This window comes from Mus musculus, chromosome 12, assembly GCF_000001635.26.
Source record: "Mus musculus strain C57BL/6J chromosome 12, GRCm38.p6 C57BL/6J".
Classification (NCBI taxonomy): domain Eukaryota; kingdom Metazoa; phylum Chordata; class Mammalia; order Rodentia; family Muridae; genus Mus; species Mus musculus.
The window spans coordinates 89256433-89269816 of NC_000078.6; the positions used below are offsets into that span (position 1 = coordinate 89256433).

Genomic DNA, 13384 nt, shown 5'->3' on the forward strand with positions numbered 1-13384 from the left:
TGGTTTTTTGATTTTTGTTTTTTTTCTTAAAAGATAGAAACACAAAAACATATTTTCTCTAGAGGATAAATTTCTCTCTTTCTTAAATTTATCAATAAAATGCCAACTGGAGCAGCACCAGAACCCTTTCTCAGAACTGTCTATAAAACATTGCTATTGCCTATGTGTGAAGATGTGTTATGATTAAAGTGTTCTGTGTGCAACTGTGACCTTGGTATGACTTAGTGGAGACCCACTGGTGTTCCAACAAGGCTAGTATACATAAAGACATCACATATTTATTTTTAGCCTAAAAATATTTACTAAGAAAACAATAATGTGTTCAGGAAAGCAGTGTAACCTTATATTTCAATATGATCTATTAAACTTCATTTCTTTGTGAGGATATTTTCCTGGTATATATTTTCCAGTTAGCTATTAATTTCTTCTAAAATAGATATTTGTAAAATAAGCATGTTCTAATATGCCTTCTCTCTTGAGCATTTCAGAAATAAAAACTGGCCTGAGCGATGGCATAGTAAACATTTTATGAGCACTTCTCAGTGGGGACAATGAGTCTTAAAACCCAAAATGTATGTTCAAAATGTGTTCAGCCATACTTTCAGAGCATAGGCTTTCTATGGGATACAGCCTAGGCTCCAAGTTTCAAAGTGATTCTCATCCTGGCCATACTTGGCAATGTACATGTCTCTTGTCTTGGTTTCTTTCCCGTTGCTACTATAAAATATCCTGACCAAAGCAACTTAAGGGAGGAAGGGTTATTTTGGGTTAAAGTTCCAGAGAGATACAGTCTATCATGACAGGGAAGACATGACACTAGACAAAGTAGGCATGTTGGTATGAGCAAGAGGATAGCTGTTGACAGTGTGTCTACGCTCAAAAGGCAGGGAGTGAACAAACAGTTGGGTCAAACTGTCAAAACTGAAGGCCTACCTCCAGGGACCAGCGACTTCCTCCAGAGACAAGCTATAACCCTTCAAAGAGAATCAGCTGGAGAGAGAGGGTTCAAACACATGAGTGGATGGAGCATTTGCAGGGTATTTCCATTCAAACCACAACATGGCCCCGTTAATTAATGACCATGTGAGCCCTGTTTGAAGAGCTAACGAAACCTTCAAGGGAAGACATTAAGAAATCCAAATCTCAACTTCTTCCTTTTTTGAAATAAAAATCTTGTTTATTCTTTGAACATTTCATATGTGTATACCAGGCATTTTAATTTTAGTCATGTTCCCACTATCTTCCCCCAGCTCCTAGGGCCCACCAATCTCTCTCCCTAATAACTTTTATTATTCTGTATTATTATTATTATTAGTTTATTTAGTCTCCACAGTCAAACTAGTGATGATCACAGGTCTGTGGCCATCCACCAGAGCATGAGAAACCCATCAGTAGCCACATCCATTAAGAAAAATGATTCTCTGCCCCTAGGCAGCCATCACCTGCAGTAGCTCCTCAGTCAAGGGAAGAGACTCGAAAGCTCCTCTCCCAACCATGCTGGAACTGTAATGACTCCTACATCACAAACTGAGGGAGGAGGCTGAAAATAGCACATAAATAGCATCATGGTTCAGAGACAGAGTAAAATGCTTCATGTGTGCATCACTAGATCTGAGCCCCAACACTCAAAATCAGTCCATTGGTTTTTCCTAATTAATATATAAATATATATATTATTAATATATAAATATATAAAATAAATAAATCCAAAAAAATTAAATGCATGAAATGCTTAAAATGGTAATCAAGATGTTATTTCTTTGTCGTGGGGGTGTTTTGAAATATTAAGAATTAAACAGGCAAAGCCCATTTCTTTAGGAGACAGCTTGTTAAGAGAGTTAGGAGGGGTTGCTGATGTAATCTACCCCAACCACATACCAGGGACCCTTTGTGTTCTTTCTATTCTGTTCATTCCCCTGTTGTAATTTGGAGCAAAAACACCATATCTGTGATCTCCTTTAATCTCCTTCAGCCCTCGGACTGCATGCTCACTGGCTGAGGGGATTGAGGCCCCGACAGAAGAGACAAAACAGAGGCTGAATAATGGCTGGCATTACCCGCTTCTCTCAGTACCTACAAAGCATGTCAAGAATAATATTTAAGGAGAAAACAATGCTGGCAGGATGCTGAGATACCACCTTGGTCATCTCCTATTTTGCAGTTCAGGAAACAGAGCTGTAAAGATGCTGGGGGACTGGCAGAGGGTACAAAAGCCATGGAAGACAAACAGACTTCTTCCTTTTTTCAGGCCAGGCACTGGGGTTGCAGCTTCCAGAATCTCATTTGGCAGAGCCTATTATTTTGCCCCTCCCAGGACTTATCTATGTCTCTGGGCCCACCTCTTCTCATCCTTCCTCCTTAATTATGGGGAAAAAAACCCTCCTCCCACAATCAGAGCTATATAATAATAATAACAACAACGATAATAATAATAATAATAATAATAATAATAATAATAATAATGTATGCATACTACGGAGTGCATAAGTTTGTGTAGTTGATCCTTTCCTTCTCCCATTACCTGAGTTCCAGGGATCAAATGCAAGTTGTCAGCCTAGATCCATAGACATTTCTGCTCAGCGAATGAGCTCACAGTCCCTTGAGGGCTTTGTAAATGCCATTCTCTCTGCCAGGCATGCACTTCCCCTTCCATTGTGCAGCTCTGGATCATTTTCAACTTTTGTTTTAACTGTTCTCCTATGGAGAGGCCATCAGTGAGTACAGACTTTAAAGCAGCTCCTGTGAGCTGTTCTCATGGCACCCGTTTGGCTATTCCTATAACAGCCACTATGAGCTAATATTCTTAGGTTATCTGCTGATTTTCTGCCCCTTTTGCTCTGCAAAATCAGCTCAGTAAGATGAGCCTAGCATTGCATCTGAAACTAATACCAGAAAAAGAAAAGGTGTTCCCTGTGCATTTAGTAATGCAGGAAGAAACACATTGCATCCGGGGGTTATGGCTCACACCTGTAGTTCCAGCACTCAGGAAGCAAAGGCAGGAGGATGACTGTAAGTTCAAGCCCAGTATAGTTTTCATAGCAAGTACCAGGCCAGGTCAGGCTACTTTGTGAGCTTCTGTCTAAAAGCAAAACAAGTACACAAGCCAAAAACAATAACAAACGCAGTCAAAGGCAGTGCACAAAATTCCAGTGGACAGTCAATGCCCCATCTATAGAGTATTCCTGGATAGAGAAAACCCAATCTTTTGGGGGAACCATGAACACCTGGAGAAGACATAGGCAATGCAGAGTCATTCTTTCCTCCACTACACTGTAAGCGCTCGACACATATGAATTCCTTTAATCATCACAACAGCCTGTTAGTTGAGGATAATTATTTTTTCCCTTTAGAAATGAAAGGTGAAATCTGCTCTTGAAGACTGTGAAGCTGGCAGTTGGCAGAGCTGGGATTTAACCTCCTCATGCCGTATTTTGTATCTTATCTCTCAGCGGATATGATTATGGAGAGAAGAGATGTACTGGGTTAGTCACTGGGTTTCTTTCTTAATCCTTTGATGGCCCAAACCGCCGTAGCTTCAGAGATTGGAACCAAGTGGTCTTTCCCAGCAGCTTGTAGTCATTCTCTCTCCCTGGCTGCAGTGTTGTCTCCTGACAAGGAAAAGCTGATCTCCCCGCTCACCTGTCAGAGTCTCACCTGTAGTGTAGGAAGATCCTTAACTCATGTTGTGCCTGTCTCCCACTCCAGGTACCATATCTGTGAACAGCAGGCGCACGCCATTCACCGCCAGTGGGGAGAGTGAAATTCTCGACCTGGAGGGGGACATGTATCTGGGCGGGCTGCCAGAGAACCGAGCTGGCCTCATCCTCCCCACGGAGCTCTGGACCGCCATGCTCAACTACGGTTACGTGGGCTGCATCCGCGACCTGTTCATCGATGGGCGCAGCAAGAACATCCGGCAGCTGGCGGAGATGCAGAACGCAGCAGGCGTCAAGTCCTCCTGTTCACGCATGAGCGCCAAGCAGTGTGACAGCTACCCCTGCAAGAACAACGCGGTGTGCAAGGACGGCTGGAACCGCTTCATCTGCGACTGCACTGGCACCGGCTACTGGGGGAGAACCTGCGAAAGAGGTGCGTAGTATTTCTGGGTCTGAGTGGAGTGATACACGGTTCGAGGGTCATCTTTGCTCACCCTGTGAGTTTCTGCTTCCAAACAGTAGTATTGAGTTCTGTGATTTCTGGAACTCATCCTTTCTAGTTGTGAATGGTTAAATTTGTTTAGTCAGTTAGATGGTAGAAAGGAGAGCTTTATACTAAGCATACCCGTGATCACATTACACTTAAATATCTTCTATGGATAGTGAAGGTTCTAGAAAAAACCAACTGGGTGTTTCCTTGAGTCCTTGAAGTCACACTTCCTTGGTGCTTCTTGCTGGGTGACTCTTGGGTTGATTTCCAAAAGCATCATATTAAACAAAGTGTGTCTGTCTCTACTGTCATGGAGCTGCCTGGCTGTTAGGATGAAATAACTACTTACAAACTGCGTTTTATTCGAGGCTGAGTGATGGCGTGGTTATGAACATGATCTCTGGAGCCACCTAAGGTGAAAATTTGGGCCCTCTCATTGTCATATGAGCTTCTCCAAGACAACGTGTGTCTGAGACGTGATTCACTCATTTGTAAAAGACAGGCAACCAGGAACCTACCTCATCAGCTGCTGATGGTGATTGACTTAATGGGTTCCTGGAGTGTGAAGAGCATTTAATACATGTTAGTGATTGCTCTACGGTTAGTTATTAGGATCAACATCATCAAGAGGAAGGCGCAGAGGAGCAAGGAAAGCCAGCATACTGCAGGGGTTTAGATGGCATTTCTCAAAAGAAGCAGTAAAAAAAGAAGATATGAGCATGAGTGGGGCATTCATGTGGCAGAAGGGTGATTGGAAGGAGTGTGATCTAAACCAGAAGGGTAGTGTGTGCTAAGGGGCAGATGTGAGACCAGGGCAGAGGGAGAAAGAGGTCGGATGATTTGTTTTCTTCTAAACAAAGTTAGAATGGAATGAGAGCATGAAAACTTTCTCTAGATGAGAAAGCTGGCCCTACAGAAAAGGCAGAGTACCACAGGTCTCCTCTCTAAGCACAGCTTAAGCATTTTTACATTGGCATTTAACTTCCAGTGTGTGCAAAAAAAAAAAAAAAAAAAAAAAAAAAAAAAAAAAAAAAAAAAAAGGAGATATGGAGGTTAACATAAAGACAACATTAAGACAAGAAGATTCTTGTTGCAAACCACATCTAGATGGCAGCTTGCTCTGTTGTATGCTCGTCATGGATTACAGTCCTTCCTATGAAAGGTCACTCTACATGATTAATAACTTTTTGAGGACCTCAGTTCTGCAGCTTTGAAGATAGGATATAGAATCTGCAGTAGACATATTTCTTATTCTTTGGGGGTTTATCATTTATTTGGATAAGGAGTGCAGGATTTTGCAAAAGAAGACAGCAACATGTATTCTGCCAGAGGACAGAGAAGGATGTGAAGAGCCGGAGAAAGAGGGAATGTCTTGAAGACATACCTGCAAGGCTTCAGTGCTGAAGGTCACCGGCAGCCGGAAGCTCTGGAAATTGAAACTATGGTGATGGCAGAGACCCTGGACAAGGCTGGAGTGGTGCTGAGCAGTTGTTTTCAAAGACTGTTTTTTGTGAAGTTCACAATGTTGCTTCCAGAGAATAGTAAGCATTTCTAGGTTCCCTTGGCTCTCAGTATCTTTTCTTTGATGATACAGATACTCACAACTAATTAATTATAGACCAATCCGTACTATGTACTAAGTATACTCCACGTTTCAGCAACCCACATTTCAAGAGAACTTCAAGTCTTCCCTAAAATCATACCAAAACCAAGACACGGGATATTAGGGTGAAGGAGAAAGGGAACACTTCCTTGTAGCTTTGAAATTTTAATTTAAATTCAAATCCACTGTGTTTCCAAAGCAGCAACCACCACAATATGAGCTAAGATGAAGAGGCAGCCATCTGGAATAGAAATAGGCCACATGGGGTTGCTAAGTCTGTCAAGAGCCTGGACTCTTTCCAAATGTCTTTGTAGGGTAGCCTACCCTGGTGCTGGTTTGGAGAGATGGAAAGGTCATTTGATTTCTGGGATGGAAGAGACTGATTTGCAGCAAGCCAAAGGTATTGAGGATATTACACTGTCTATAAAAGCAATCTATGAGCAAAAGTTTACCTCAGACCTCTCACCTCTTCCTCTTGTAACTCCTGGGCCTTGAGGTGTTAGAGCCAGGTGGCAGTGACTGGAGCCAGCTGTGCAAGGTGTTTATAAGCTCACCTATTCCAAGGGCAAATCAATGGGAGTTGGTCCAGATCTGGTCAAGTACAGTGAAAGTCACTGCATCTTTTACATTGTCATTTTTGACTAGTCATTAAAAGGCAGCTGATTGGGGATATATGAGGGACAATTATTCTTGGTACAGTGCAGCCAAGAGCCATCCATTCTAGCCAAATGAGAGGCAGCTTAGCAAATGTAAGACATTTGATCTATATATCGCTCAAGTCCCAGACGGTTCAATGGATTGTTTTATTCCCCCACTAATTGTTTTTTGCCCCTGTATTGTTCCTGACACTGTGTTCAGCATGAATCATTGGACTGGAAAAATGCGAGGACCGCACTGTTACTGAATGTAATAGAGCTGCCCAATGACATGGTTTTCCTGCATTGAAACTGCTTCCTCAGTGGAGAGCTTTGAGTATTTTTTCTTCAGTTTTATATATATTTCTGGTGTCCCAAAACCTTCTAGACACCATGACCAATAAAAGCAACAAGCAAGTATTTGGCACAGCTCCTGCTTTGGATCAGGGGACTAGTGCATAGTCATCTAAAAGAAGCAAAGGGTAATGTCAGACACGGGTGGTAGGTGTTATGAACATGGCCATATCCTATGGAAAGGTGTAGAGCAAATAGGTGGAGTGGCCACTTTTATATGATGGAGTGGGTAAAAGGAGATTGAAAGTTTCTTGGATTTTCTTATCCTTATTTCTAACAAAATGTTTTCCATTTCTGATGTTGAGAACCTTTAGGCATTCCTGCAGAGTAACAGTGAAGGAAGAGTTGCATGGTGTCTTTGGGCAGGAACATTTGTCCCTTTGACTTAAGGACTAGTTGCCCCATGTGACAGAACATCAGCCTGATCACTGAACTCTCTCTAATTATTGCTCTAATTACTTTTATCATCTCCTTCCTCTATTTTTTCCTGGAAGTTCTAATGTTACGCCTAAAATTAGTCATTTGTACCAACCATACCAAGACTAAGAAAATTCCCAAGAAGCTGTGCCCCTGAGCCTAAAATAACTGCCTTGACTCACTTAGATCAATGATCTCACAATAGGAATGTTACTATTAGTAGGAGCCAACGTGAATGAAATCAAAGAAAGTGAGTGTAATGGTGAAAACTTCAGTTCAGAGATGGGCGTGGCTGGGAGTGGCACTAGATGAAAATTTCCAACCATCCAAGTAAAGTTGGTCTAATGGCAAACACTACATCAAAGTTGTCCTCCGCCCCTCTCCCCACCCTCCCTACCTACCCCCAAAAAAGGATAAGGCAAGAGAACTAGGCAGTATGTAAGGATGGAGACTAAGGTAAATTTTCCTGAGTAGCTTTCTACTTAGTTACATCAGACCACCTTTGTCTCTAACCTTTGCGAAATATTTCTTTTTTTCCTGCAGAGAGAAGAAACTTTAAATACTTTTGAAAGATGACTTGATACTTAGCATTTTTTTCAACAAGGCTTAACACTATATTAAAATATATAGATGGTGATATCGATTATTATTTTTATTGTTAGCCCTTTGGGTGTCCTATTCACAGTAAGGTAGGAGCCATCTCTGCAACCTAAAAGCACAAGATTTTAGTAACTACTTAATTGTAATCAGTTAAGTTAAAAATTTGCAATACCACCTGTTTTCCTATGCATCCCATAATACCTGTAAAAAACATTATTTGGTGTGTTTGTGTATATGTGTGGCCTCAGGCACATGCAAGAACATGGAAGTCTGAGGACACTTTGTGGGAATGGACTCTCTCCTTCCCGTGTGGTTTCTGAGCATTGAACTTTGGTCATCATTGCTTTTACCCAGTGAGCCATCTTGCTGGTCCCTATAATGCCTTACAGTGGATAAAATTACCATTGAATCTGTCCTATTCTGTCCTCAAAATTTCCTGTCTCGGCAAGCTAAGACTACTTGACCTTAATAAACATAAGACAGTCTTCTTTCCACTGTGGCTAACCTGTTAGTTCAGTTGGTGAGTATTCTGGGAAAGAAATTCTGAGATTTTAATTTCTTAGTGGATCGTCAAGCTAAATTTGAGTCCATTGTCCATTTGTCTTTAAATAGCTTTGTATAAATCTATGTGGGATTGATTTAGAAAGTTCATACTTCTCGCAAGAAAATAAGCGATGGTACAGTGCCTGGAGGCAAAATGACCTTGTGAGTGTTTTAGAGTCAGACAGACCTGGAATCCTGTGTTGGTTCTGATACTAATTAGCACGATGACATAGAGGCCCTCAGTCTATGTCTCAGTTCCATGTCTATGAAATGAGCATTTATACTTACTGCCTAAGTATTTTGCTTTTTGTGGGAGAAATTTCCAGAACTAACTATGACATTAAGGACGTGGAATTTCACATATAATTATGTAAGACAAACCCTGTCCATCAATGGTGATCTTAGAGAAGAAAGCAGAGCATCTCTAGGGACCCCAGGTCAATGTGATTGAGATCCTCTGACCTCAGGGTTCTGAAAATTTTTGATTCAGTTTGCATTTTGCACAAATGAGAATAGCTCTATTTCAGATTGTTGTATTTGTTTGTGCCCCTCATGATCTGCTCTATCCAGTTAGGCAGTACCTGGAACAGACACGCCACATCACCCACACATATCTGTGAAAGTGACCCCTCAACAACAGAAGCTTGTGAGGTCAAATCATCTCACTGACTTCCCGACTTTTTAAAGTTAAGAGGTTGCTGATAACAGGCACTTTTAGTTGTTAGGCAAAGAGGCTGCCACACGAATGTACTTTCACATTTTTCTCTCACCGAGGGTTTGTCTCCTAAGGAGAGCAGGTCATGTGACTGAGGAAACACTACGTACAATATCTTCCATATCCTGTCCCCACTAGGACAGTGTTTTGCAGAATCATGGGCCTTCTTTAGTCAATCATGTTCACTTAGGGCAATGTTTATGGTATATTAAAACAATCCCTGAGAGGGAAGATGAGGTTCAAATTTGTATTCCTTCAGACAAGTGAGAAGCCCAAGCCTCCCACCTAATTGGGAGAATAGATTAGATTTTTCTCATCATAAACTGATATATATATATTTAAAGGAAGTGCTTCTTTAATTTTAAATCCCTCTCTAATTAAGGTATATAGAAGATACAACAAATGACAGAAGTAATTGTTGATTTGTTGATTCTTTTAAGCTTTGAACTTTGCTATACTGAAAAGGAATACACGCTATAAAGGAGTGGTTCTAAACTTTAGGTTCAAGACTTTTTTGGGGGTAACATATCAGATGTCCAGCATAGTGGATATTTACATTATGGTTCACAACCATACCAAAATCACAGTTATGAAACAGCAACAAAATAATTTTATGGTAGGGGTCACTACAACATAAAGTATATTAAAGGGTCACAACATTAGGAAGGTTGAGAACCATTGCCATAAAATAATTAGATACACATTAAATACTTCTTTAAAAATACAAGAAAGTGCCAAAAATCAAGAAAAAATTCTTTCAATGTTTGAACACAATTAACTAACCATTAAAACAGTTTTAGCTAGTCCTTTTTAATATTTTTAGAGTTTGGCTATTCTTTTTTAAAAATTTTTTTTATTAGGTATTTTCCCCATTTACATTTCCAATGCTATCCAAAAAGTCCCCAATACACTCCCCCCCACTCCCCTACCCACCCACTCCCACTTTTTGGCCCTGGCGTTCCCCTGTACTGGGGCATATAAAGTTTGCAAGTCCAATGGGCCTCTCTTTCAAGTGATGGTCGACTAGGCCATCTTTTGATACATATGCGGCTAAAGTCAAGAGCTCTGGGGTACTGGTTAGTTCATAATGTTGTTCCACCTATAGGGTTGCAGATCCCTTTAGCTCCTTGGGTACTTTCTCTAGCTCCTCCATTGGGGGCCCTGTGATCCATCCAATAGCTGACTGTGAGCATTCACTTCTGTGTTTGCTAGGCCCCGGCATTGTCTCACAAAAGACAGCTATATCTAGGTCCTTTCAGCAAAATCTTGCTAGTGTATGCAATGGTGTCAGCGTTTGGAAGCTGATTATGGGATGGATCCCTGGATATGGCAGTCTTTAGATGGTCCATCCTTTCTTCACAGCTCCAAACTTTATCTCTGTAACTCTTTCCATGGGTGTTTTGTTCCCAATTCTAAGAAGGGGCACAGTGTCCACACTTTGGTCTTCGTTCTTCTTGAGTTTCATGCGTTTAACAAATTGTATCTTATATCTTGGGTATCCTAAGTTTTTTGGCTAATATCCACTTATCAGTGAGTTTGGCTATTCTTACGTACAGATATAATCATGCTTTAAGAATACTGTGTGTTCTCCTTCTCCCAATGAATATCATATTGAAACCTAAAATATATCTTCATAATTATTTTATATTTATACATGCACATGTACACATGTGTGCACATATATATATAAGTCACATATATTTATCCATATGTAAGTTAATAGAATGCTATGGACCTATTCCCCTTGTGTTCATTCTTTTATGGTTAAGGGCAGAAAACCTTGACTCATAAGGCCATAGATTGTTGTAGACCCCCAACCATATGAAACTGTTTCAGATTTTTTTGTCTTGCCTTATTTTGGCTATTCCTGATGAGTGCTGTAATAAAACATTAACTGTACTCATGGAAATCAAGTGATTCTGAGGACATTAATTTATAGAATTAAGATAGCAGGGACATACTTCCAAGGACTGGGATTTTGTTTCTATTTCTTATACATGTGAAAAAAACAAGACTAAAGATAAAGTTATCTTATGTGTCTTGTTCCAGCAGGGAAGGGTGGGATCAGTATATATTCCCCATGTTTATTGAAGGCTTCATTTTTAGTCAACTCTTTGGGTTGGCCATGAGCTTTTAAGTGACAGTAACAACAGCAATCCCAGCAGTAGATTCTGCCTGGGAATGCAGAATCACTAGCTCCAGAGAGTATGGACTCTGTTATGTGATTGTCACACATACATTATATGGGAATCAGGACATCAGAAGCAATATTGCTAGTAGACTGCCTTGGGTCTTGTGTGACTTATTCTCATTTTTGGCAGGAGGAGAAGCCAGGAGAAGTTGATATTACTCTAAATTAGAGCTAATGAATAGTTAGAATTGATGGTTACTCACCACTGTTCCACTCCTTTTCACAACACAACAAAGTAGCCTTTTCTCCTCACATATTCAAAAATCTGGATTCCAAGATCAGTAAGGAAAAAGTCCATGAAATATGATGCTATGTGCCCATAATCTCTAGCACTGCGCTATAAATATATTCATGCTGTGTGGTTCTCAGTTATCACCTTAGATCTGTTTGGGTCCTTGTTTGCATGCCCTCTTTATTGCCACTGTATTAAAGATCATCTTTGTACCAGTGCTGCTCCCTTGGGATCTCAAGCTTTGGAATCTCCCTGGAAACCCAAAGTTCTAAATCCCCATTTTCTTCCTTGCATCTCAGTTTTAAGAATTAAGATGCTATTATCATTGAACAACCTTTGATGTAGGGAGGCCTTCCTCCCTATATCAAAGTAATTTTACTTTCTGTTTCTCCCATCTTAGTAAATGGCATTATTACTGTCCATGGGCATTTTTTGTTCTAAGAACCAGGTCCTGGTCGTCTTTGTATGAAAGCATCTTGCATCTGTCCACTTCTCTTCTTTGGCAATGCTATCATGACAGAACTTAACACTGATATATATATATATATATATATATATATATATATATATATATATATATATACACACACACACATATATATATCAGTGTTTTATATATAATATTATAATGTATAATATTATATAATAATATATTAATTAATATATAATAATATAATTAATGTATAATAATATAATGTTATAAAATACATATATTAGATATCTAGATAGCAAGTAGAACATGAAAATGAAGAGCTCATATTTGCTTTGTGACATCTGTAAAGTATTGTGTTGCAGTAGGCAATTAATCTCTATTCAAATCACCCAAGCAGTGGTGGCAGTGCATTCCTTCCTACCCACCCTACTGTTCTGGGTTTTCAAATGAAACGCATACATGCAGCCTTCTATTTTATTATGTCTTAATATACTATTATATAATATATTATGTCTTCTATTTTATTATGTCTCAATGGCTGGGCCACTCTCAAACCTCCATGTGACTAGCACCTCTCCTCCGATTCTCCTGAGTTATTACTTATTTAAATCTATATTCCATCTTTGCTGTCCTAAACCCAAAACAGGGTTGAGGGAGCCAACTCTTCCCTGGCTCTTACGTGATTGATATGCTCTCTTTTCTGCACCTCTCAGGTCTGGACCTTACTCCTTTCCTTTCTCAGTCCCCTTGCCTGTGAATTCTAAAGTCCCACCTCTGTCTCTCTGCCCAGCCACTGGCAGGTGGCCACTTTATTTACCAATCAGAACCAACTGGAGGCAGGGATCCTCAGCATCTTACATACTAATTCTCATACAATTTTAGAAACCCAATTAAAATAATACAAGCGTTAGACAAATCCACAACAGTATTGCAGGAAAATTCTCTTCACATTCAACACATTTCTTCCATCAGTACCTTTAGAATCAGAAGTCTTGTTTCTATAAAACTGTAAGAAATCAAACTATGATGCTTGTTATTAAAGTCTAACATTGGGGCAGCGATTCACTAAACTGATTTCCATATTCTTTCTAGGGCAGTGGGGTCCTAAAGACAGAGTAGTAAAGAACACACTCTGTGTACTCCATGAGCTTACAATGTACCTTAGAGAATGGCGACATATCTTTGTACTTTAATGTCATCTACAGAGTGTGGTAGTTTAGGTGGGTAATCATTGGAATAGAAAGACATAGCAATTACAAAGTAAGATGTGACAACACGGCATAGCACTTAATCACGTGTTCTTGTTGGAATAACTCACTAGTGTGGGAGGCAACAGCAGCTCTGGACTCCAAGGTCAAGTACAACTGTACTGGTTGTTTCCACTCGTCTCCATGGCACAGAGGAGAGTGTCTGCAGTGTAACTCTGCTCCCTACCTCCCGGGATATCCAGATCCTTTATTTAGATAGATGACCTTGAGGTAGTTATTTGGATCTTCTGGCCTCTCTGTTCTTTAA

At 40.1% G+C, this 13384-nt stretch overlaps 1 protein-coding gene across 45 annotated transcripts in view; it reads left to right on the forward strand.

The window, feature by feature from the left end:
• Nrxn3 (neurexin III) overlaps positions 1-13384 on the forward strand; it is a 1612235-nt gene that overhangs the window by 533732 nt on the left and 1065119 nt on the right. For all 45 annotated transcript variants that reach the window (XR_001780421.2, XR_001780422.2, XR_001780425.2 and 42 more), the window contains one exon: positions 3706-4089. Coding sequence is in view for 40 of the 45 variants with exons in the window: in XM_006515534.2 (XP_006515597.1) it covers positions 3706-4089 (384 nt within the window). In the remaining 5 variants the exon portion in view is untranslated. The remainder of the gene's footprint in view (positions 1-3705; positions 4090-13384) is intronic.